Genomic DNA, 24,788 nt, shown 5'->3' on the forward strand with positions numbered 1-24,788 from the left:
TTTATTAAATTTGGACGAAAGAGAGATTTTGAAGAGAAATAAAGCAGGGTGCGGTATAAAAAGAACGATTAAATAAAGTAGCTTCTACAATGCCTATATGGAATCACTATAAGCCAAGGTCCATTAACTTGCGTCCGACAGCATGGATCTCCATGTGCGTTAAGCCAAAGACGAGAGAAAGAAAGATAAAAATACCTGCTATTACTTTGAGGTAAAGGGGGAATGGAGGGGGGGAGGAGGAGGAGGAGGAGGAGGAGGGCTGAAAGGCAGGGGGGAAACCCCCACCAATCAGAAGCTGGCAAGAAACGTGCTGGTTGAAGCCTCCCGAAAGAGAGGCGGCTCACTCATCCTCGCCGAGGCGAGAAACCAAAGGTGGCTGACAGGCTTGCTCTGGTAGGCCTCGATGTGGCGCTTCCAACAGGCCTTCTCATGATGCCAAGTTTATGGCTGCCTTTGGACCACAGCCAACTGCAGCAACTGCCAGATACATCCATGCTGGACTGGTACCATTTTCCTGATAGGGGACAGCGCTTTAGGATGGAACCAAACTCAATTCCATCCCACGACCACAAACCTGCTCCCTTCAATGTCCATACCTCATTCCCCGTCCCAAAACGCCAGGCCCCAAATCCATACCCTGCATAGCTCGGCAGGGGGGGAAATCAAAACGAGCAGGAGCCCCCAGCAGTTTCTCTTACACTGATGCGACCGTTGTCGGGACAAACCTTGGTTGGAACCAGAGCTAGCCAAAATGTTCACATTGAACTGGTTATAGCGAACATGCAATCAAAACGAGTCGTGCTCTTCGTTAAATCAACTCACTTAAAATATAATCCATTTAAAAAAAAATAAAATCGAAGAGTTAAGAAAGAGAAAAGGAAATAAAAAGCCACGATGGCTATAGAGACAATCAGTCCTATTCACCCTTCATACGATCGGTCTACTTCTCCAAATACACATCGCTGTGTAATTCCAGCTGTCCGTTAAGTGATGCAGCCCCGGGAAGTAACAGAGAAGGTACGACGCGTACCTGGTGGAAAAAACAGAAACTATCAAGGTGAGAGAGGAGCGTTATGCCTTCTCCTTCGAAAAGTCTTTTCATGCACGAGGAGTTTTGGTTTCGGAACAAAGCGCTTCCCACCAGTACTCAGACCATTTGTCTCCGGGCGTGGATTTTTTCATGCTTGTGAAGGTTGGAGCGATGGCCGAAGCATTTGCCGCAGACCATGCAACGGTAGGGAGTCTCCTTCGTGTGGGTCCTCTGGTGCGCAACAAAAGCCGATTTGTCCCGGAAACTTTTAGGACATTCGGGGCACTGGTAGGGTTTTTCTCCCGTATGGATTTTCTCGTGTTGAACCAGCCCGGCGTTCTGAGAAAAACTTTTCCCGCACTCCCCGCAGTGGTACGGCCTCTCTCCGGTGTGGGATCTTCTGTGCTTCCTAAGAGAAGACGCGTCGCCAAAGCTCTTTCCGCATTCCACGCAAACGTACGGTTTTTCTCCCGTGTGGATCCTCTCGTGGACAATGACGTTGGCCCGGTGCCGGAAGCTCTTCCCGCAAACCGAGCAAGGGTAGGGCTTCTCTTCCGTGTGGATCCTCATGTGGACGTGGTAAGCGGAGGTGTTTCGAAAGCTCTTCCCACAGACGGGGCACTCATGCGGTTTCTCTCCCGTGTGGATACGCTGGTGTCGGATCACGTCGAACTTGTGGGCGAAACTCTGTCCGCAGTCTACACAATGATACGGCTTCTCTCCCGTATGTGTCCTCTGATGAGCCAAGAGCCCACTTTTTTTGTTAAAGCTCTGTTCGCAGTCCGGGCAAGGGAAAGCCTTCTTTGGCACATGGCTTTTTTCGTGGGCGGTCAGTTGCGAGCGCTGGCTGAAGCTCTGCCCGCATTTGGAGCAAATGAAGGGTTTCTCTCCCGTGTGGATGCTCTGGTGGGCCACCAGCACGTCTATCCCCGAAAAGCTCTCTCCGCAGTCCCAGCAGGTGTACGGATTCTCCACCGAAGCTGGAAAAGAAACAGATTTGCCTGCTAAATTACTCTGGCCACTTTGGGACCGACCTGTGGGCATGCCTTTCGTAGGATCCTATCTGACCAGGACCAGAGGTTTGTCCTTCCAAGCTTTCGGACTCTTGCTGGAGCTCATCCTCAGGGAACTTCTCAATCTCCAAGACACATCCTGGAGATTGAGAAATTCCCTCAGGATGGGATCCAGGACAAGTCCGAAAGCTTGGAAGAACGAACCTCTGATCCCAGTAACCGATTCAGATTGGATCTTGGGACATGTATATTTGCCTTCAAACATCTTACCAGTTCAGGATCTTGGGATGCTCTCAAGCATGAAACTTTGGCAGCTACATGCCTTTGTTTCAACTTGCTATTACAGTGGTGGTGGGGGAGGTGTTGCTTTAGAATGGGTTAGATTAAGAAACGATACCACTACAATTCCACTGAAGACCGCGAGAGCCTGAAACCTTCTCAAGGACGTCGTAAGAGGTGTGGCGTTGAAGCGGACGATTCCCATAACAAAGTGGACTTGTTTACATTGTGGGGGTGGGGGTTGTCTGGGAAAAATATTGTTTAATTCTATGATGTTTGGGAACCTCAGAGTTAATTTTACTTCAACCTTATCATACGTTCAATTCAATAAACAGTAAATTTTTTGGAAACGGAATGAACCTGGAGTTTTATATGGATTCTCGAGCTGGATGTTGACAGATGCATTTTGCACTGCTCTGCCAGAGAGTATCCATAACGCTGCAACTCATCTAGAAGTGGGAGGGGGGTGGGATTCTTCGCTTGCTCCAAAGGCCTCTTGGCGGCTGCTGAAATAAGGAGATGTGCCTTATAATGTGGCCTTTGTCTCTCGCAGGGAAGCAAGGAGCTTCCCAAGGAAAGACACTGACTCCAGTCAGACCACTGGTAGTGCCAGCTCAAGGCTTTTTGTAATTGGGCAATGCCAGGATTGCCTCAAGAGTGCAGGGGCAGCTCTGGGACAAAACCTACCCAGCTCAATCCTGGCTTCTTATCAAAACTGAACGTCAACTAAGTGGCAGCTTAAACAGAGGGATGGCATCAAAAGGAAATGGAGTTTCATGATCCCGGAGAAGGGAAATCAACATTCTTGGAGGTCAAGACTTTTTGTCTGTAACAAAGCAAGTGGAATAGCAACGTCAGAGCATCACTGGAATGGCTCAGAAGCCTGGGAAAGAATTCTGCCTTTTATGCTATTTTTTTTTACCTTTTCCCTTGCTATTTTGGGGTTGAAAGCAGAGGAGGGTTTCACATAATTCTATCACCGGTTTGCCGCGCACCAAAAATGTGCTCTCTCGCATGCAGCCTGCATGCATGCAAGAGTGGATCGAGCATACGTGATAAGAACACGAGGTGATAGGTACCAATATAACGGGTGCGACCAAAGGCCTTGGAAAGAGTGAGCAGGGCAGGGCGGTTCTGGACCATTGAGATGATCTTGAAGGTGTAACCAGCGGCCTTGGAAAGAACATCAAGGGAGGAGTTACAATATATGGACGGGAGAAGCGGGACTGTATGCTTGCAGTGGAAGGATAGTGTTGTGCCTCGCTCGCCCCCCTCTCCGCAGCCGGGCCCCTCTCATCTCCTGCTATCTCAGCCAGAGACTGATAGTGCAGAAGAATGTCCTGGCATGCCTCCAGCCCCCAGCCCTGGCACCATGCCTGGACAAACCGAGCAAACAAACCTCCCTCCGATAGCATGTGCGCCTGAAGCCAGCCATGAGCTGGGATTACCAGCAGCTGGGGACGAAACGATGCAATGGATAGATCCACGCTTCCGGAGAATAGAGAGGTGACGTCAGCAAAAGGAAGGGAGGGGCAGGCCTGGATAAGTGCTGAGTTATGGAGCCACACCCCATGGCCTATATAAAGGATCTGCTTTCTGGCATTCTTTGAGTCAGGCAAAGTCTAATTTGGATTGCTGAAGTCACGTCCTGGTCTCCTGCCTGCCCTGAGAACTCTGACAGAACTTTGGCAAAGCTGCAGAGGCTCTGTGGCCACGCTTGATACGGACTTCCCCGACCCGGCCGTCAGAGGAGGAGTGGGACACGACAGATAGAGGGTTTCATGGGCAGGGTTACATCATGGGACACCACTTGGAACAGGATAGTCATGGTTATTAATAACAAGTATTCTTTGTTATTATGGAATGTTTGAGAGATGAAGCAATAAATGAGGCTTAGAAAACGTGACTAAATAGGATGGCATAGCGCCAGGGCGGGTGGGCAGCAGGTCACCATTACCAGTTTGCTTGAACCAGTGCAAACCGGCTGAATGCCACCACTGGTTGAAAAGCTTGGAAATTCTTACCCAGTAAAGGGACATCCTCCTCTTTGCTCTCCCTGAACATCGACCATTCGCTCGACTCCATCGGTGGCCCCGCAGACCCATGGAAATCCACAGTTGCCTCTTTGAAGGGCCAGAGACCCTAAAAAAGCAGCAAGAGCCAAGAGCAACAGTAGCAGAAAGGAACAGTGAGAGGCAAGGAGTATCTAGCTTTTCTCGCCATCCTAGCTAAACCTCAAATACAGACTTAATTGGGAAAATACGATCAGTCTACATATACGTAATCCTTGCCTTACAGTCACAATTGGGAGCGGAATTTCAGTTGTTGAGTCATCACGTGACCGGATCCAATTTTACAACCATTGCTATGGGTTGCGTCACTGCAGTCGTAAGTCAAGTCAAGGGCGAATCCAGCTTAATCAGCGAGTGGCAGTTTTTGTTGTTTTGTCACAAAAACGTTGCAAATCACGATCGCGTGACCGTGGGATGCTGCAACTTGTCATAAATGCGAATTGATTATCACAAATGCCCAAATTCTGATCATGTGGCAATGCAGCCAAGGGCGATGGTCATCAATTCCAATTTAGGTCATCACTTTTCTGAAGGACATTGTTAATTTAAACGGTCATAAGGTGAGGACTACCAGTACATTGGAAACCTGATTATCCTGGACACTTTGTTTATTGTACCGCCTAGTATATAGTTATTTATAGAGATAGACCTTTTCCTTTTGGGTCTAATGGAAAAAGACCTGGAGAAAAAATTTAGAACTTCGTTGCTGTATATGTTGACAGCAGCAAAACTATTGTATGCACAAAAATGGAAGGACACTTTGATTCCTACTATGGACAAATGGTTGCAGAAGCTGATGGAGTTGGCAGAGTTTGCAAAACTGACCACTTTGATTAAAGAAAAGAATATAAGTACCATATTTTTCGGACTATAAAATGCACTTTTTTGTCTCCCAAAAGGGGGTGAAAATGTCTGTGCGTCTTATAGACCATATATTGTCAAAGCCCCGCCCACCCGCACGGCTGTTTTTTGGCTTCCGCACACCCCATTTTCAGGCCTTTATTCAGTTCATTTTCGAGGCTTTTTTGGAACCATTTTTTTGGGGGGAAAAAACAGGCCGAAAAAAGCCTCAAAACGGGCTGAAAAAAGCCTCAATAATGGATCAAAAAGCCTCAAAAAGGGGTGAAAAAAGCTCGAAAATGGGCAGAAAAAAGGCTAGAAAAGGTCCCCCAAAAAAAGGCCCAAAAATGGGATGCGCAGAGGCCAAAAACTTTTTTGTTGTTGTTTTCCTCTTCTAAATTTAGGTGCGTTTTATACTCTGAAAAATATAGTAGTTTTATTTCCACGTGGAGATCTCTTCTGAACTTTGTACTTGAAGTGAAAAAGAATGAAATTCTGACTTTGGGTTTTACCGATTAACTGACAGATCTTTACAGAAATGGCTTGTTCATATTATTATGAAAAAAAGTTGTGATTTGATGTTAACGCCTTATTTTACAGCAACAGAGTCGGAAATCAATGTTCCTTTTTCTTTTTTTCATTCCCTCCCTCACTTCTCTTCCCCCTCTTCCTCCCCACCCTCTCCCTATTTACTTTCGTATGCTGTATCTTATTTTATTTTATGACCCAATAAAAATGTTAAACCCATATTTATACAGATAGTTGACTTACAACCATTGGTTTAGAGACCATTCAAATTACCATGGCACTAAAAAAAAAGGATTTATGGCTTTTTTTTAAAAAAAAATCGACCTTTGCAGCAATTCACCATGGTCACAACTTATGACTGATATTATGACCGATAAATAGAGGACTACCAGTAGTGGAAAATTACTTTTAAATTTTTCTCTATCTTATAGCTTCCCTTTATGTACCTGATCACATCATGTCTTCCTTTCCTCCGGACAAAACTCCTCATCTTCCTCACATGGCACGTTCTCAGAAAAAGAAAATTACAGGTAGCCCACGACTTACAGTGATTCACTTAGTGACAATTCAAAGCTACGACCTCACAGGAAAAAAAATACCTACAACTGTTTTTGATGCTTACGACCTTTGAAGCATTCCCCAGGGTCATGTGATCCAAATTGAGACGCTTGGACACTGGTTCATATTTATGACGGCTGCAGGGTCACCTCTGGCGACGTTTAGACAAGTGAAGGTCCATGGGGAAGCCATTAGTAAACTTCATTTACTAATTTAATAACTGCGGTGGTTCATTTGAGAACCATGGCAAGGAAGGTCGTAAAATGGTGGCAAAACTCACTTAACAACTATCTCGCTTAATGGCAGAAATTTTGGGCTCAATTGTGGTCGTTAAGTCAAGGACCACTTGTATTGTCTAGGGCCGTGATGGCAAACCTATGGCATGCCTGGCAGAGGTGGCACCCGGAGGCCTCTCTGGGCACACGCACTGGCGCCCTCTTCTCTTCTGGTTTCCAGAAAACCAGGCCGTTTTCTGGGCTGTTTTGGGGGCATTTTCTGGGTTGCTTTCCGGGCCGATTTAGGCCATTTTTCGGGCTCTTTTTGGCCTGAAAACAGCCCAAAAAATGCCCAAAAGACAGGCCATTTTGGGGCTGTTTTTCGGCCGTTTTCATGGCCATTTTCTGGGTTGCTTTCCAGGCCCTTTTTAGGCCGTTTGTCAGGTTGTGTTTGGCCTGAAAACAGCCCGAAAAATGCCCAAAAGACAGGCCATTTTCGGGCTGTTTTTTGGTCGTTTTTCCAAGCCATTTTGGGGCCATTTTCTGGGTTGCTTTCCAGGCCCTTTTTAGAACATTTGTCAGGCTGTTTTCGGGCTGAAAACAGCCTGAAAAATGCCCAAAAGAAAGGCCATTTTTGGGCTGTTTTTCGGCCGTTTTCATGGCCATTTTCTGGGTTGCTTTCCAGGCCCTTTTTAGGCCATTTGTCAGGCTGTTTTTGGGCTGAAAACAGCCTGAAAAATGCCCAAAAGACAGGCCATTTTGGGGCTGTTTTTCGGCCGTTTTCAGGGCCATTTTCTGGGTTGCTTCCCAGGCCCTTTTTAGGCCATTTGTCAGGCTGTGTTTGGGCTAAAAACAGCCCAAAAATGACTAAAAGACAGGCCATTTTCGGGCTGTTTTTTGGCCGTTTTCCAGGCCATTTTGGGGCCATTTTCTGGGTTGCTTTCCAGGCCGTTTTTAGGCCATTTTTCAGGTTGTTTTTGGCCTGAAAACAGCCCTCAAAATGCCCAAAAGACCGGCCATTTTCAGGCTGTTTTTTGACCATTTTCAGGCCTTTTTCCAGCCCTCAAAATGCCCCCAAAACAGGCACGCTTCTGCTGGCCAGCTGGTCTTTGGGTTTCCAGTTCTGGCGCGCCCACATTCACGCATATGGACATGGGTTCCGGTTTGGCCACGTGATGCCAAAAAGGTTCGCCATCACTGGTCTACTGATGTCTGTGGCTGAATTTGTAATAGGACTCCCCAGTGGCAGCTAAACTCCAAGAAGCCTCAGTTTGCACAATCCAGGCTTAAGGCTGGAGTTGAGAAACATCTGAAGAGCATCATTTAAATCGCTCTTCTTTTCAGGTGTTGGGCAAGGGCTGACTGGTGACCTCGGACGTCTAAAACCTGCATTTTAGTCGTCCTCGACTTACAGCAGTTCGTTTAGTGACCAGTCGAAGTTACCGCGGCAGTGAAAAAAGTGACTTAGGACCATTTTTCACACTCAACGGCCGTTGCAGCATCCCCACGGGTCAGGTGGTCAAAAATTCAAGACGTTGGCCAACTGACTTTTATTTATGTCCTGGAGTTACGTGAATCTGTTTTTGCGACCTTCTGACAAGCAAAGCCCCTTGGGGAAGCCAGATTCACTTAACATCCACGACACTAACGTAAACCGCTGCGGCCGTTCCTTTAAAACACCGTGGCAAGAAAGGTCGTAAAACAGGGCAAAAATTCACGTAGCAAATGTTTCGCTTAGCGACAGAAACGTTGGGCTCCATGGTGGTCATAAGTTGAGGACTACAGATACTTTTTTTATGCCTGCTCTTTCCCCGATTTAAATTCTGCCGTGTAAAAAACATTCAACGCTGGGTTTCCCCCTGATATATTTCAAGGGAGCCTTCAAAACTCGGCTATTCACGGTCTTGAATTTAGTGGTATTTTTTCTGGCTCGCAGTTGCATTAATCTTCCATTCCTGCAATTCCAAACAAATTCCAAACATTCTGGAGGGACCAGGCCTTCCCGACTGAGGGGGGGGAGCAAACATTTTTAGCTTCTGTGCCTGTCTGGAATTGCAAAGCATTGCACAAAATGGCAGCCGAGGTAAGGTCTTTCCTAGTCTCAAAATGGCAGCCAAAAGGCCCAGGAAGTTTAAACAGGGATTAAAAAAATCAGCGGTGACTTTTCCTAATCCCTCTTCCTTTTGTCAAACAGACATGCAAATTTCCAAACTGAACACTCAGCCATAGGGGAACACAAACACAGTTTGGAAAAAGGTACCAGTAGTCCTCGACTTACGACAGCTCTGGAAAAAAAAGGAATTTATGACCGTTTTTCGCACTTACGACCATCGCAGCGTGCTCCTGATCACGTGATCAGAATTCAGATGCTTGGCAACCGACTCGAATTTATGACGGTTGCATTGTCCCGGGGTCGCGCGATCCCCTTTGGCGACCTTCTGACCGACAGAGTCAATGGGGACGCCAGATTCGCTTAGCAACCGTGCTACAAACTTAACAAGTGCAGGGATTCGCTTAACAACCGTGGCAAGAAAAGTCGTGAAGTGGGGCAAAGCTCACTTTACAAATGCTTCACTTAGTAACAGGAATTTTGAGCTCAGCTGTGGTCGTAAGTCGAGGACTACCATTATAGAAACATTTAACTCTGCCCAGAAAAACAGGAAGGCGGTGAGGAACACAGTCAAAAATGGCCCACCCTGATTTCTCTTAGAGGAAGAGAAATCGTGTTAAATTATCCAGATTTTGTTATGATATTTAGACTAGATCTGTGTTTCTCAACCTTGGCAACGTGAAGGTGAATGGACTTTAAGTCCACTCACCTTCACGTTGCCAAGGTTGAAAACATTGCGGTAACCTGCTGCTTCTCTACAACTAAATTTTGGTGGCCACACTTGATGTCGCTTGCTGAGCCTCAGTTTCCAAAGCTCATCCTTCCCAAGCCCTCTTCTCTCACCTGCCGTTCCCGCCGCTCCGTCCCTTGCTGACGTCCCAGGAAATCCTCAGCCAAGCTAACGGCTTGAAAGCAAGTCTCCGGATGCCCGGCTCTGACCCAATTCTGCATTTCTTCGGGCAAAATGGACAGGAACTGCTCCAAGATCACCAGCTCCAGGATCTGGCTTTTGGAACGCCGCTCCGGTTGCAGCCAGCGATGGCAGAGCTTCCAGAGCATGCCGCAGACTTCGCGGGGACCCTCGGCGTCCTGGTAGCAGAACTGCCTGAAACATTGCCGTTCAATGTCCAGGCTGGCGCCGGTCACCTCCAGGCCCTCCTCCCCCACCTCTATGAACTCAGTTTTGTCTTTCGCGCAGGCGCTGTTGACCAACGGCCGGGTTCCTTCGCTAATGTGCAAAAGGGGCTGGATGATCCTGTTCCGCCGGCGATGCGGCCCAAGGTCAGCGGTTTCCTCCAGGGAAGAGAGTTCGGCCTCCGAATGGACGCTTCCTTCTGCCTTCAGCAGCTGCTCATTGCCCGGCTCGGAAGTCGGGGACTGTTTGCCCATTATAAATTTCTCTTCTTCCACTTCCAAGCAACAGTCTTCTAGATCAGCCTCTGGCTCTCGCTTAATGGCTTCCGCCGTTACTTTCTCCACGGATTCTTTGGCTCTCTCCGAGGGGGTCCTCAGAGGCTTTTCTGCCACTTCCTTCTCGGGCTCGGCTTCTTCGCGGACCTCAACTTTCATCCCATCTTCCACATCGGCATCCAGCTGGAGATCCAAGCCGGCTGGGTTTCTGTGTTCTCCTGCCATCGTCGCTTCTTAATGCCAAGGCTGGGATGGGACCTGGAGAAACCCTCCTTTCTCGGGGATGCTGGTGCAGCAATTGGGAGACAGGTTTAGCAAGGAAGCGCTTCAGCCCTGGAATTAAAAAAAGAAAAAAAAAATTCCAATGCTATAACCAATAAAGGAGAATATTTATAGCTCAGAGTTGACATGAGGGCTCCTCGGTGCTCTCTGACCTCGCTTGTTTTCTTGCAGACGTCTCATTACCCAAACTAGGTAACGGCATCAGTGCTAGTAAGGTGTGGGGTTTGCTCTCAGTTTAGGTGTCTCGCCTGTCTGTGTGGGTGGGGGGCAGTCTTAAAGAGATTGTTGGGGGGGCCCAAGGACCCCCTCACAATGCTATAAATGGTATAAATCAGATTTGGAGCCAATGTCCAGGTGGTCCTTGACTTACGACCATCCTAAAGACCAATTTTAATGTTGCTAAGTGAGACAGGTGTTAAGTGAGTTTTGCCCCCGTTTTCCAACTTTCCTTGCTGCTGCTGTTAAATGAATCACTGCGGTTGCTAAGTTAGTAATACGGTTGTTAAGTGAATCCGGCTCCCCCATTGACTTGGTTCGTCAGGTGGTTGCAAAAAAGGTGATCCCACGACCCAGGGACACTGCAACCGTCGTAAATACGAGTCAGTTGTCAAACGTCTGAATGTTGATGACGTTGCCACGGGGACGCTGCAACAGTCGTGAGTCGCTTTTCTCAGTACAGTTGTAACTCTGAACGGTCACCAAATGAACTGTTGTAAGTCAAGGACAACCTGCACTCTACTGATTAGAGCAGGACTAAGCTCTTCTGGGGCCTCCAAAACCCTGCAGAACAGGCAGGGCCAACCTCGTCTTTAAGACTGATTTGGCCAAGATTTAAAGCATTTATTTATGATTCTCCCACCCATGTAGGCAGGGCAACCCTTCTCCCCCTTCCCCCCCCGCCCCACACCGACGTTTTGGGTTTCATAATGAAAACTGGTTAAACAAATGCAATTAAGAGCATTGGCCTGGAATTGTGAGCCTCACATTCAAGCCACCATTTTGTCAGCTTTGGAAGCCATATTCACCCCGGAATCTTCCACGCTGCAACCTTCTTGCGTTTGGAAAAGTAGGGGAGGGGGGGGGGAGGAAATTTAGTAGAGGGGTTTTAGTTAGAAATAATAGCATTCTTCTTCTTGGTCAAGGTCAGTGTGTTCCTGCATCTGGAGGAGGAGCGGTTGAAGTGATGTCTCAAGATGGGACGGATGATGATTGGGCCATGTGATCGACTGAGGGGTTCAGGGGCTGGATTTCGGGTTTCGATTTATTGAAGGGAAAATCCGGAATGCTCAGATTTGGCTTTTCCCAGATGTGCCAGTTTACCTATTCCAATAAATGAAAGATTTGGGATGCTGCTTGTCTCGGAGTTTTCTATTGGAGTTGGGTTGTTCCGGAACGCTGGCACATTTAACCATGGTCTCACTATGCATCTTTGAGCCAGTCCTATCTATCAGCCGGTTTCACAGCAATTGCTGTTATGGGGTGGAGAAAAGAACACCCCCCCCACCCCGTATATACCATGTTTCCCCAAAAATAAGACCGGGTCTTGTATTATTTTTTGCTCCAAAAGATGCATTAGGGCTTATTTTCTGGTTAGGTCTTATTTTCGGGGAAATATGTTCATAATTGCGTCCGTCAGGCTGATGATCTTAACTGGGGCTTATTTTTGGGGGTAGGGCTTATATTACAAGCATCCTGAAAAATCACGCTAGGGCTTATTTTCCAGTTGGGTCTTATTTTTGGGGAAGCAGGGTAGTATCTTGAGCATCCAAATTATAGATAAGATGGCCATTATAGCATTTACCAGCTATCACAATAGCTAGAAGGATGGAAGCCCTAAAGGTGCTTTTTCCGAGAGGCAGCAGGACTTTGTTTTTTTGTTTTTCCTTGAAGACATTTTGCTTCTCATCCACGAAGCTTCTTCACTTCTAAACACGTTCTTCAGCGAAATGTCTTCAAGGAAATACAAAGAAAGTCCAATTGCCTCTTGAAAAAAAGCACCTTTGGGACAACCCTGACCTGGATGACTGAGAATCTCTACAGACATTTAGCTATACAATTTCGGATGAACGCCCTTGGAATGATGTGGGAGTAGGAATGGATTTCCAGAGGAAAAATTGCAGACTATAGGAATCATTTGCACCACCTCAGGTGACCCTGAGGACACAGATAAACCTCCAAGTGCTTCAACCACCCTCGAAAAGGATGCAAATGATCAGCTGCCTGCAAGGAATATAAATCCTTACATTCCCCACTATCCTGTCAGAGCTGAAGAAGCTTCCTGGATGAGAAGTGAAATGTCTTTGAAGAAAAACAGAGGAAGTCCAGTTGCCTCTTGAAAAAAGCACCTTTGAGACAACCCTGACCTGGAAAATCTCCATAGACATTTAGAGTGATGGAAGATCTTAATGTAACAGTAATACCATACTCTAGCCAAACAAATGGACAAAACATGGTTTAATGTTCAATATATTTCTACTAGTGGATTGTCATAAACTAGCCTAGAGAAGAGACAATTAAAACTGGAGTAATCTTTCAGAATCTGCAGCTTCGAAGATTTGACTAAACTGGTTTTTCCAATCCGAGATCTCCCGATTTGAGTAGTGCTCGTATCATCCCGATAATCATAAATAATATTTCTATGTGTACAAAGTCATACAAACTGAAAGATATTACAGAGGTATCCTTTTGTTACCCAAAGTTTTTTGTTAATTAGGCTGATAAACAGAGGAGACAGACTCTGAGGAGGTACTCATGGGATTATTTTTCTGATATGTGTGTACATATCTGCCTTCGCCTCTCCCACATTGCTGAATGTCCATAGAGATTCTCAGTCATCCAAATAAGGGTCTCCAACCTTGGTCCCTTTAAGACTTGTGGACTTCAACTCCCAGAGTTCCTCAGCCAGCTTTGCTGGCTGAGGAACTCTGGGAGTTGAAGTCCACAAGTCTTAAAGGGACCAAGGTTGGAGACCCCTGATCCAGATCATGGTTGTCCCAAAGTTGTTTTTTTCAAGAGGCAACTGGGCTTTCTTGTTTTTTCTTTGAAGACCTTTCGCCTCTCATCCAAAAAGCTTCTTCAGTTCTGACTGGAGGATTTATATTCCTCGCAGACAGCTGGTCATAAATCCTTCCATTCCCCACCATCCAGTCAGAGCTGAAGAAGCTTCTTGGATGAGAAGCGAAACATCTTCAAAGAAAAACCAGAAAGCCCAGCTGCCTCTTGAAAAAGCATCTTTAGGACTCTCCCCCATCCTTTTCAAGACAGGCTGTAATTCCTTTTTTTAAAAGGACAAATGGGTTATTGTTCAAACTCTGTGACAGGCTAGGAAAGGAAGTATTTTGTAAAACCCTGACCTAGTGATATCAGGTTGTAAGTAACTATTTCATCGCATAGGGAATATTTGAGATACCGTATTTTTCGGAGTATAAGACGCACCTTAGTTTTTGGGGAGGAAAATAAGAAAAAAGCTGATTGGCAGGTGGATCGGCCTCCTGGAATACCTCCAATCAGCTGTTTCCCAGAGGTGAATTTTAGCCACAGGTTCCTTGGTTGTGAGCTCTGTGCCTTGCTTTTTTTTTGCCATTTCAGAAAAAACTTTTTTCTGCTTCTGAAAGCCTCCGAAACAGAACTTCACAAAAAAAGCCTTTGAGGCTCCGTTTGGGGCTTTTTTTCTGAAGCTCCGTTTGGGGCTTTTTTTCCGAAGCTCCGTTTGGGGCTTTTTTTTAAGCACCGTTTGGGGCTTTTTTTCTGAAGCTCCATTTGAGAAGCTGGGTGAGGCTTCTTTGGGTGGAAAAGGTGCGTCTTATACTCTGAAAAATACGGTAAATCCAACAGGAAATGTTCACACACTGGAGCCACGGATCATTGTACAGGTAGTCCTCGACTTACTACAGTTTGTTTAGTGACCGTTCAAAGTTCCAACGGTACTGAAAAAAGTGACTTATGACCATTTTTCAGAGTTATGATCTTTGCGGCATCCCCATGATCATGTCATCAAAATTCAGATGCTTGGCGACTGGCTCATATTTAGGACCATTGCTGTGTCCCAAGGTCACACAATCCTATTTTGCAACCTTCTGATGAGCAAAATCAATGGGGAAGCCAGAATCACTTAACAACCAGGTTACTGACTTATCGACTAGTGATTCACTTAACAACTGAAGCAAGAAACGTCATAAAATGAGGCAAAACTCACTTAACAACACTTAAAACTCACTTAGACGTTTTGAGCTCAGTTGTGGTCATAAGTCAAGGACTACCTATAATGCTTAATGCAGCTAAGGCAGGCTAATGAACTTCAAGCTGCCAAGGTTAAGAAAGTGTAGTGTAACAATGGGATTATCCAGCTACAAACCAGATATTTTATGTAATTTATTCCCATTCACTAAACGAACTACACCGTGTATTAACTCATACCAACCTGCCTTCCACTGAGGACCTGTATACTGCACGAGTCAAAAAGAGGGCTGTGAAAATATTTACAGATCCCTCACATCCTGGACATAAATTGTTTCAACTCCTAAAACTCCTCAAAACGACACTACAGAGCACTGCACACCAGAACAACTAGACACAAGAACAGTTTCTTCCCGAACGCCTTCACTCTGCTAAACAAATAATTCCCTCAACACTGTCAAACTATTTACTAAATCTGCACTATTAATCTTCTCATCGTTCCCATCACCCATCTCTTTCCACTTATGACTGTAACTTTGTTGCTTGTATCCTTACGATTTATACTGATATTGTTTCCTGATTGCTTAATTTTAGCCTATGATTATCATTAAGTGTTGTATCATTAACTGTTAAATTTGTACCCCATGACTATCATTAAGTGTTGTGCCTTAGAATTCTTGATGAAGGTATCTTTTCTTTTATGTACACTGAGAGCATATGAACCGAGATAAATTCCTTGTGTGTCCAATCACACTTGGCCAATAAAAATTCTATTCTTTTATTTATTTATTTATTTATTAAACTTATATACCGCACCATCTCCCATAGGACTCAGGGCGGTTATTCTATTCTATACTATATAGACTGTATAATACAACACACCCTAGAATGCCAAGGAAAACACCACATGCAGAAATGAAAAATGGAAGTAAAATACTAGAGATGAAGGCTGAAAGAGATATAGAGAAAAAGTTCCAGAGTAATTTTTAACTCAGAAAATGGGGAGACAAAAAAAAATCATATAGATGAAAGAAAGACGGAGGAAAAAGTCATAGAATCATAAGGTTGGAAAGGATCTTGGAGGTCTTCTAGTCCAGGGGTCTCCAACCTTGGTCCCTTTAAGACTTATGGACTTCAACTCCCAGAGTCCCTCAGCCAGCAAAGCTGGCTGAGGAACTCTGGGAGTTGAAGTCCACAAGTCTTAAAGGGACCAAGGTTGGAGACCCCTGTTCTAGTCCAATCTCCTGCCCAAGGTATCATTTTGGATAAACAATTGTCCAATCTTGTCTTGAAAATGCCCAATGATGCAGCACCCACAAAGCTGTTCCACTGCTTAATGCTTCTCACTGTCAGGAAATTCCTCCTTATATTCAGGTTGGATTTCCCTTTGACGCGTTTCCACCCATTGCTTCCTGTCGGGTGCTATGGGGAACAAATCAACACTCTCGTCTCTATGACAGCCTTTCAAGTAGAGGTAGTCCTCGACTTACGACCACAACAGAGCCCAACGTTTCTGTTGCTGAGACGTTTATTGAACGTTGCTTCATTTTCCTGCCACAATTGGTAAGTGAATCACTGCAATTGTCAAGTTAATAACGCATTGTTAAGTGAACCTCACAAAAATGAGATTAAGTGAAGGTCACAAAAGGTGATCGCGTGACCCCAGGACGCTGCAACCATCATGAATATGAGCCAGTTGCTGAATTTTGATCGCAAGTGATACAGAGAGAGAGACAGAAAGAAAGAGAGACACAGACACAGACAGAGAGAGAGAGAGAGAGATGAGAGAAAGAGAGAGAGAGAGAGAGACAAAGAGACAGAGAGAGACACAGAGACAGAGAGAGAGAGAGAGAGAGAGAGACAAAGAGAAAGAGAGACACAGAGAGACAGAGACACATAGAGAGAGAGAGACAGAGGGAGTGTTAACATTTGTTAAATGAGTTTGTCCCATTTTACGACTTTTCTTGCTACAGTTGTTAAGTGAATAATTGCCATCTGTTCAGTTAGTCACATGGCTGTGATGCGAACCTGGTTCCCCCACTGACTTTGCTGGCCAGAAAGCTGCAAAAGCGGATCGCATGTGTCGTGTCCCACTCCTCCGCTGACAGCTGGGTCAGGGAAATCCGAATCAGGCTTGCCTCTGCAGCTCTGCCCAAAGTCCTAGCAAAGTCCTCAGAGCAGGCAGGAGACCAGTAAGTGACTTCAGCAAGATAAGTTCGACTTTGCCTGACTCAGAGACTGCCAGAAAGCAGATCCTTTATATAGGCCATGGGGTGTGACTCCATGACTCAGCACTCATTAAGGCCTGCCCCTCCCTCCCTTCTGTTGCCTCCGCCTATCCAGTCTTCTGATGCGAGGGTCACTCCAATCAGCTGTTGGGAATAAACCCTCCTCAGGCTCACATGCTGTGGAGGAGGGGGAGGGGTCTAGCTGCTCCGTTTGCCTGGGCATGGAGTCAGGGCTGGGGCCGGGGGATGCTCCCTCCTCTGCAGCCTGCTTGGGCATGGAGCCAGGGCTGGGGCCGGGAGGCATACATTCCTCAGTGTTCGGGAGCAGGTAAGAAGGCCCCGGCTGCTCTGAGGGCGGGCAAGACACAACAGCATGATCTCGGGAGACAGCACAACTGTCATAAATATGAACCGGTTGCCAACTGTCGGAATTCGGATCACGTGACCAAGGGGATGCGGCAACGGTTGTTAAGTGTGAAAAGCAGGCATAGGTCAACCTTTTTCAGTGCCGTTGTAACTTTGAACGGTCACTAAATGAACTGTTGTAAGTCAAAGACTCCCTGTACTGGAGTAGCTGGTACAGAAATCAAGATTGCTGGCCCGATCCGTTGGTTTTATGCATCTGCAAATGGCAGACAGGTTGAAAAAAATCTTTAGGAAGGGAAGCGTGAAGAGTTTGTGAAAAGAGAAACTGGAATTTCCAGAAGGTCAAGTTATCCATCAAAACTGGCCAAGAGAAAGGAGGGGGGGGGGAAGAGAGAGAGAAGGAGAAAGAGAGAGAGAAACAAAAGGCAGATTGATCAGAGAAGGAAGATAAACGGGCGGCTGTCACCCGTGGATCAAGTTACCTAATTGGCTACCAGGCTTGGCTGTTGGGAGTGGGTGAAGAAACAAGTGTGTAGAGAGAAAAATAAGGTAGTCTTTGAACAGTTCATTTAGTGACCGTTCAAAGTTACAGCACTGAAAAACAAGACTTATGATCATTTTTCACACTTACGACCAATGCAGCACCATGGTCACGTGATCAAAATTCAGACACTTGGCAACTGACTCATATTTATGACCCAGGGTCATGTGATCCCCTTTTGCGACCTTCCGACAAGCAAAGTCAATGTGGAAGCTAGATTCACTTAACAACCGTGTTACTAACTTAACCTCAGGGATTCACTTGGCGACTGTGGCAAGAAACGTTGCGAAATGGAGCAAAACTCACTTAAGAAAGGTCTCGCTTAACAACAGAAATGCTGGGCTCCATTGTGGTCGTAAGTCGAGGACTGCCTGTATTATTAATCAAGAGTTTGGAGACGCCATTTAATCCGATTCCCTGCAACGGACAGGGAAACCAATGAAATTTACCTCACGAGGCGGCTGTCCGGCCACTTCTTAAAAAGAGATGGAGAATTTACAACCTCTACAAACGAGACTGTCCCAATGTTGCACTGATTCACCCAAAAGACGGTCCTTCTGTTTAGATCAAATGTACATAAGCTGCAACTTACTTCGCCTGTTTCAGATTCTATTGGTAGCCCTCAACTTACGATGGGTTGCTTAGCAACTACTCAAAATTCCAAAATAATTCCAAAAAAAAAAAAAAGCTGCTTCGACCCAGATTTGAAGTTTCGATATCTGTCCTCTCCAAGTCTACAGTAGCATTTTGGGCCCATTTAAGGCTATTTGTGGTTGCGTGTCCACAATTAAGATTAAGATGGGCCTCTGGTGGCTCAGCAGACTGTCTGTCTGTTATTAACACAGCTGCTTGCAATTACTGCAGGTTCAAGTCCCACCAGGCCCAAGGTTGACTCAGCCTTCCATCCTTTATAAGGTAGGTAAAATGAGGACCCAGATTGTTGGGGGCAATAAAAGTTAACTTTGTATATAATATACAAATGGATGAAGACTATTGCTTAACACAGTGTAAGCCGCCCTGAGTCTTCGGAGAAGGGCGGGATATAAATGCAAATAAAAAAAAAAATTCACAATGTTTTGACTAGAAAACTGCCTTTTACTTCCAATTTCTGTCAAAAATCGCCCCATGGTCCGCTTAATGACCATGGCATTTGCTTTACAACCGTGTTCACTTACTGACTGCTGAAAAACAGAGTCATAAAGTTGGGCACCGTCATGTGGTAACCCACATTACAACAGTCACGAGTTGTGACTGATATCATGACCGATAAACCGAGGATTACCTGCAGTGGAAAACTGTTTTTAAATCTTTTTCTCTATATTGTAGCCTCCCTTTATGTACCCTTTAGGTTCACATCCTGTCTTTCCTTTCTCTGGACAAAACACCTCATCCTCCTCACAAGGCACGTTCTCAGAAAAAGAAAATTACAGGTAGTCCTCGATTTACAACGGTTCATTTAGTGACGGTTCAAAGTGACGACGTCACTGAAGTTACCTATGACCATTTTTCAGACTTACAGCCTTTGCAGCATCCCCAGGGTCATGGGATCCAAACTCAGACGCTTGGCAACTGACTCGCATTTATGACGGTTGCAGCGTCCCGGGGTCATGTGATCCCCTTCTGCGACCTTCTGACAAGCAGAGTCAATGGGGAAGCCAGATTCGCATAACCATCGTGCTGCTAACTTAACAACTGCAGGGATTAGCTGTGGCAAGAAAAGGATGTAAAATGAGGCAAAAGTCACTTTACATCTGTCTTTCTCAGCAACGGATATCTGGGGCTCAGTTGTGGTCGTACGTCGAGGATCACCTTTATCCATCTATTCACCAAATGAAGTTATGCTAAATTTAGGAGCCGGCCTCATTTTCAGCCATTCAATATTTTCCTTTATTGATCCTTTAGTGCAGAACTGATTGTTTTCCCTCTCTGAAAACTAATAGGTCATGTTGGCTGCCATAAAACATGAGATTTTCCAAAAATCATGTGTTCTGCTCAACCTTTTTTTTTTTTACAAAAAAAGTAAAACTGGATTAGATTATCTCCAGGGACTCTTTTACTTAAACCACTTCTGAATTGAGGGTCAGGAAACTATTCTAAATCACTGTGACACTATTTTCTCAGGTTACAAAGCAGGAAGGGAAAAACAAACCAAGTGTGTATTATTATCTTTGCTGAAATAGCAGCTTCTTAAAATGGTTAAGTTACTTCATCAAGAACTATTCAACTTGGGTTCCTAAACTGTTTCTTTCCGCAAGTACACCAAGAACTGATAGCCAACTTTTATGTTGTTGTTCCCATTTCCGTTTTCTGTCTTCCCTCTTAAATGTTAATCCTTAAAGCTTAATTTTTAAGATCAAAGATTACGTTTTAAGCCTTTCCGTTGATAGTACTGGTTTTTATAAACCACTCCAGGAGTCACTGTTTGCTAAAGAATTAAGAATATTGCTTTGAGCGACATTTCTTTTTAAACCAAGATAATTAGGGTGCCATCCCTTAATTCTTCCCTTAATTCATATCTCCAAGATAGTTATGTTGCATGAAATTTCGTTCAACATACCTAGAAGGATATATCAGACAAGAATATTGCTCGACTTCCTTTTCACTCTAAAATTATGTATTTAAATTCAGAATGGTTGTCCTGATTATACTACATTATGGAAAAGCTATCATTCAAAACAGAATATATAATGCACAGGTGCTCTATTTTTGTTTTGTAGGTAGCGTGTAGGAAAATCTTTAACAAGCTTTGGAAATGAAAAAGCTCTGAGTTGCTAAATTCTGTAATCTGAAGTCTAATAAATATACATTTTAATTCTTTCCAGCACAAGGTGTTATTATATTGCTATTTATGTTTTAGATTGTTCACTTTCAGGTCTTATGTGGGCAAATAGGGTGCATGGATTGTTTTCATTGGAGTGGCAATTAAGCTCTGACAATCCCAGAGAGAAGGACTGAAGAAGCTTCTTGAATGAAAAAATGAAACGTTTTCAAAGAAAAAAACCCAAGAATGTCCAGTTGCTTTTTGGATATCCCAGTGTGGTATAGATTGACCTTTCAGAAAGATTATATAAGACGGTGAGTGGATCAAGCTTTTTAGACATGCATTCTTACTTGTTATAATAAGCAATGTTATATTTATAAACCATGGATTTTGACATTAGACATTATAGATTTCTCCCTTCTTTTGCGTCTGGATTTTTCCACTTCACCCGTAAATAATCAAATCTGTGCTCCAAAACAACAGTGAGAATCAGGAATTACACTCGCGTAAAAGAATGCTGTTAAAAGGATGAAGGCTTTCTTTTAAAAATATCAATCAAAATGAGATCAAATTAACTTCTCGACTCTGCCCTTTCTGTGGTATATCTTCCTTTCCATCAAAATAAAAACTGACCGCCTTCTCGCTTACAGTTTAGAAGGGAGCTGGAAAGATTATCTTTTTAACCAGGCCTTCTGTTGCTGGCTTTTAATGACAGGTTTTTATTAACATGTTTGTAAATTGCCCAGAGCCAGTAGGATTATGAGTGTGTTAAAATCAGCTAAAACTTTGTGAAATAATTAAAATTCACTGCAGGGTATTATTTTTTTAAACCTTATAAAATCCACCATAGAGCAATATCTTTTTTAAAGGCAAATCAAAATGACACCATCTGAACACTTCATTAAGAGCTGGACAGCATAAACCCAGGATTAAAAAGCAGCAAATATTGTACCGCTGAAAAGAAGAGACAAAAGAACAGACCATTTTTTAAAAGTAGAAAATTCCTGGTTCTGCTTTTTAGTTTGACTGAAGCAATGTTAACCTATATAATACAAAATTACCCCCAAAATTATGTGAACTTCATATCCTGATTGCTGGGTCACTTTAATTTCGGAAAATACAGTACCGGTATTCGGATTGAGTTACGTGTGAAAGCTTTTTATCAGGTGAAGAAACAAAGTATTTTCTCTTCCCTAATTCAGGGGTTAAAGAATAAAAGAATCCATTCAGAACAGAACAGAGTGCACATCTGTAGAACAAAGAAAATATACAGGATTCTTCCCCAAGACTGAAATATTTTTGCTCTCTCGGATGGATTTTAAAATATTCTGTTTCCAAATGGTTTGTTTTCCTTGAAGCACTGATCTGGATTAGGAGCACCTTTGAAGTGCTATTTATTAAAATATTGTTTTGATTTTCTAAGAATGACTTTATACTAGCTGTAACCCCTCTCAAAACAGCATTAATCTGAAACTGTGAAATAAAAACTCCTACAACAACAAAATATTGGCTCTTCATATAATGTATCTTTAAGGTAAAAAGTATCTGGTTTATGACCTCATCTGCCAGCTTCTCAAAAGCCTCTGCCTGGGCAGCTGTCAGAAAAAAATATGCTGAAAAGATCAACGGTGCAGTTAAGACAATCAGACCTTCTTTTTTGAAGGCAATGCATGTCATCAAAAGTTTGTTAGAAGAATTAAACCATGGAACAACTTGCCTCTAGAAGTTGTGAATGCTCTTAAAAACACTGGAAGTTTTTAAGAAGAGATTGGATAACCATTTGTTTGGTGTAGGGTTTCCTGCCTAAGCAGGGGGTTGACTAGAAGACCTCCAAGGTCCCTTCCAACTCTGCTATTCTATTCTATTCTATTCTATTCTATTCTATTCTATTCTATTCTATTCTATTCTATTCTATTCTATTCTATTCTAGTCATGCTATTTTACTTACTCCAAAATGTAGAAAGGCAACACATACAATATTCTAGAGCTCTTCTATTGCAGCTAGTCCTCTACTTATGGCCACAATTACAACCACCACTGAGCCCAATATTTCCATCGCTAAGTGAGACATTTGTCAAGTGACTTTCGCCCCATTTTATCACCTTACTTGCCACAGTTGTTAAGCGAATCATTGCCGTGGTTAAATTAGCAACACAATTGTTAAGTGAATCCAGCTTCCCCATTGACTCAGCTTGTTAGAAGTTCGCCAAAGGGGAATCCCATGACCCATAACATAACATAACATCAGAGTTGGAAGGGACCTTGGAGGCCTTCTAGTCCAACCCCCTGCCCAGGCAGGAAACCCTACACCATCTCAGTCAGATGGTTATCCCAGGGACACTCCAACTGGTCATAAATACTAGTTAGTTGCCAAGCGCCTGAATTTTGATTCCACGATCACAGAGAGAGGCTACAATGATCCTTTAAGTGTGACAGTCCCAAGTCCCTTTTTTTCCCGAACAACCTGTTGCAAGTAGCTTATTTGTACCCTATGACTATCATTAAGTGTTGTACCTCAAAATTCTTGATGGTCTTTTCTTTTATGTACACTGAGAGCGTATGCACCAAGACGAATTCCTTGTGTGTCCAATCACACTTGGCCAATAAAAAAATTCTATTCTATTTCCATTCTATTCTTACACTAGGTGTAGCTTGACTCGGTGGCTCATTGGCTAAAACACTGAGCTTGTCGATCAGAAAGGCCGGCAGTTCGGCGGTTCAAATCCCTAGTATAGGTCTCCTGGGTTGTTGGACTAGATGACCTCCAAGGTACCTTCCAACTCTGTTACTGTTACCTCCAGGGTCCCTTTGAACTCTGTTACTGTTACAGCTGTTACAAGTCGAGGACCACCTGTCCTTAACTTAGACCAGTGCCTTAAAATAATATATTATAGATCACTGACAAAAAAATAAATAATTATCAATAACTGCCCTGTCAGCTTCCTTCTCCTCTTCCTTCTGGCTGGCACCACTGGCCTTTCCAAAGCAGAGGTGGAAAACCCACCCACACCCACCCCAGTGGCATCGGGACTACAAACCCCAGCATTCCCAGCCAGCATGAAAACCCTGGGATCTGCCCCCTCCAACCTCTCTGGAAGGGGATCTTGGATCTTGGGGAAGGGGATGCCTGCTGGGGAAGGGGAGAAGGGACGTGGCTGTGGCTTCTGCCCCAGCTTCTGGCATTCTCAACCCCCGGGTTTCTTTTCTTGCAGAGGTTGCAAGGACGGCCGTGGAGGGGAGGGGGCTGGATTGGTGCCGATCGGAGACCACCCTCCGGCTCTTCGGGGGTGGGGGGGTCTCCAGCAGCCTCATCGGGGTGGCTAGAAGAGGCGAAGTACGGTAGCCGGGAGGAGTCAATCGAGGCCGCACGTGGGGGTACGAGGCCCAGGAGGCTGCCCTGTCTAAGGGGGAGGGGTGTTATCGCAGATCCCCCTCCGCCTGCTTTGAATGGGGGTGGGGACTGGGGAGGGGGCTGCCCTGCCAGAGAGACCTCCGAGACTCACCGGCCTCTTCCGCCCGCAAGAGCCGCAAAAAATCCCGACTGGGCCTCCGGAGGAAAGGAGCGCCGCTTCAAGCGCCTGGCAGCCGGTGTGGGGGGGGAGGGAGAGCAAGAGAGACGACAGACGCCCCTGAGCGGAGGGTGCAAACGGGGCTGGGGGGGGGGGTGAAAAAAAAAAAGAACGAAAGGGATCTTCGTCACATCCGGTCTTTTCTTTTCTTTTTTTTTCACCCTTCTGACGAGGCGCTCTAGGACCCCTCCCGAAGATTCTCTGTGATAGGAGGAAACTGAAGCGAGAGGCTTTCTAGCCGCCGGCGATCGGTACGGTGAAAAGAAAAAGGGCGGGGTGATGCTTATGCCCGCTGCGGAGGAGAAGAGGGGCTAGAGCGGTCTTTTCTATGCTCTGGGCGGGAGGGGGGATTAACCCTTCCCTTGCCAGTTCGCCGAGGGTGACACGCCCTCTCCTCTTTCTTTCCATAGGCTTTTACAAACATGGACAATAATTGGAGGGGGGCTTTGGGGTGGAGGAGAATAACATTTGAGGAAAAGCTAAGCTCTAAATTCTGAAAAGCTAATTTCCATCGCTCCCCCGCTCCTGAATTACTCAACATTCAATCTGTTGCAGTTCGGCGGTTCTAATCCCTAGTATAGGTCTCCTGGGTGAGCAGGGGGCTGGACTAGATGAGCTCCAAGGTCCCTTCCCTCCCAGTAATTCTTGTTACTGTTACTGTTCTCCCAAAGGTGCTTTTTTTCAAGAGGCAGCTGGAATATTTATTTATTTATTTATTTATTTATTTTATTTGTCACAACAATGTATATTTCATTTCATTTCATTTATTTGATTTTTATACCGCCCTTCTCCCGAAGGACTCAGGGCGGT

The 24,788-nt window shown here is 44.9% G+C and overlaps 2 protein-coding genes across 2 annotated transcripts; one reads left to right on the forward strand and one right to left on the reverse strand.

The window, feature by feature from the left end:
* Nucleotides 1-24,064, reverse strand: LOC131192742 (zinc finger protein 391-like). The gene is made up of 4 exons (XM_058172219.1): nucleotides 23,913-24,064; nucleotides 9,489-10,388; nucleotides 4,347-4,464; nucleotides 1-2,010 (listed from the first exon to the last, which is right to left on the reverse strand). Exons 2-4 carry the CDS (start codon nucleotides 10,278-10,280, stop codon nucleotides 1,148-1,150), a joined length of 1,773 nt encoding a protein of 590 aa, XP_058028202.1. The 5' UTR covers nucleotides 10,281-10,388; nucleotides 23,913-24,064; the 3' UTR covers nucleotides 1-1,147.
* On the forward strand, nucleotides 6,278-9,436 carry LOC131192797 (uncharacterized). The gene is made up of 2 exons (XM_058172325.1): nucleotides 6,278-7,474; nucleotides 7,574-9,436. Exons 1-2 carry the CDS (start codon nucleotides 6,703-6,705, stop codon nucleotides 7,786-7,788), a joined length of 987 nt encoding a protein of 328 aa, XP_058028308.1. The 5' UTR covers nucleotides 6,278-6,702; the 3' UTR covers nucleotides 7,789-9,436.
* Nucleotides 24,065-24,788: the final 724 nt, after the last annotated feature.

The sequence above is a fragment of the Ahaetulla prasina genome, chromosome 2, assembly GCF_028640845.1.
Source record: "Ahaetulla prasina isolate Xishuangbanna chromosome 2, ASM2864084v1, whole genome shotgun sequence".
Taxonomy (NCBI): Eukaryota; Metazoa; Chordata; class Lepidosauria; order Squamata; family Colubridae; genus Ahaetulla; species Ahaetulla prasina.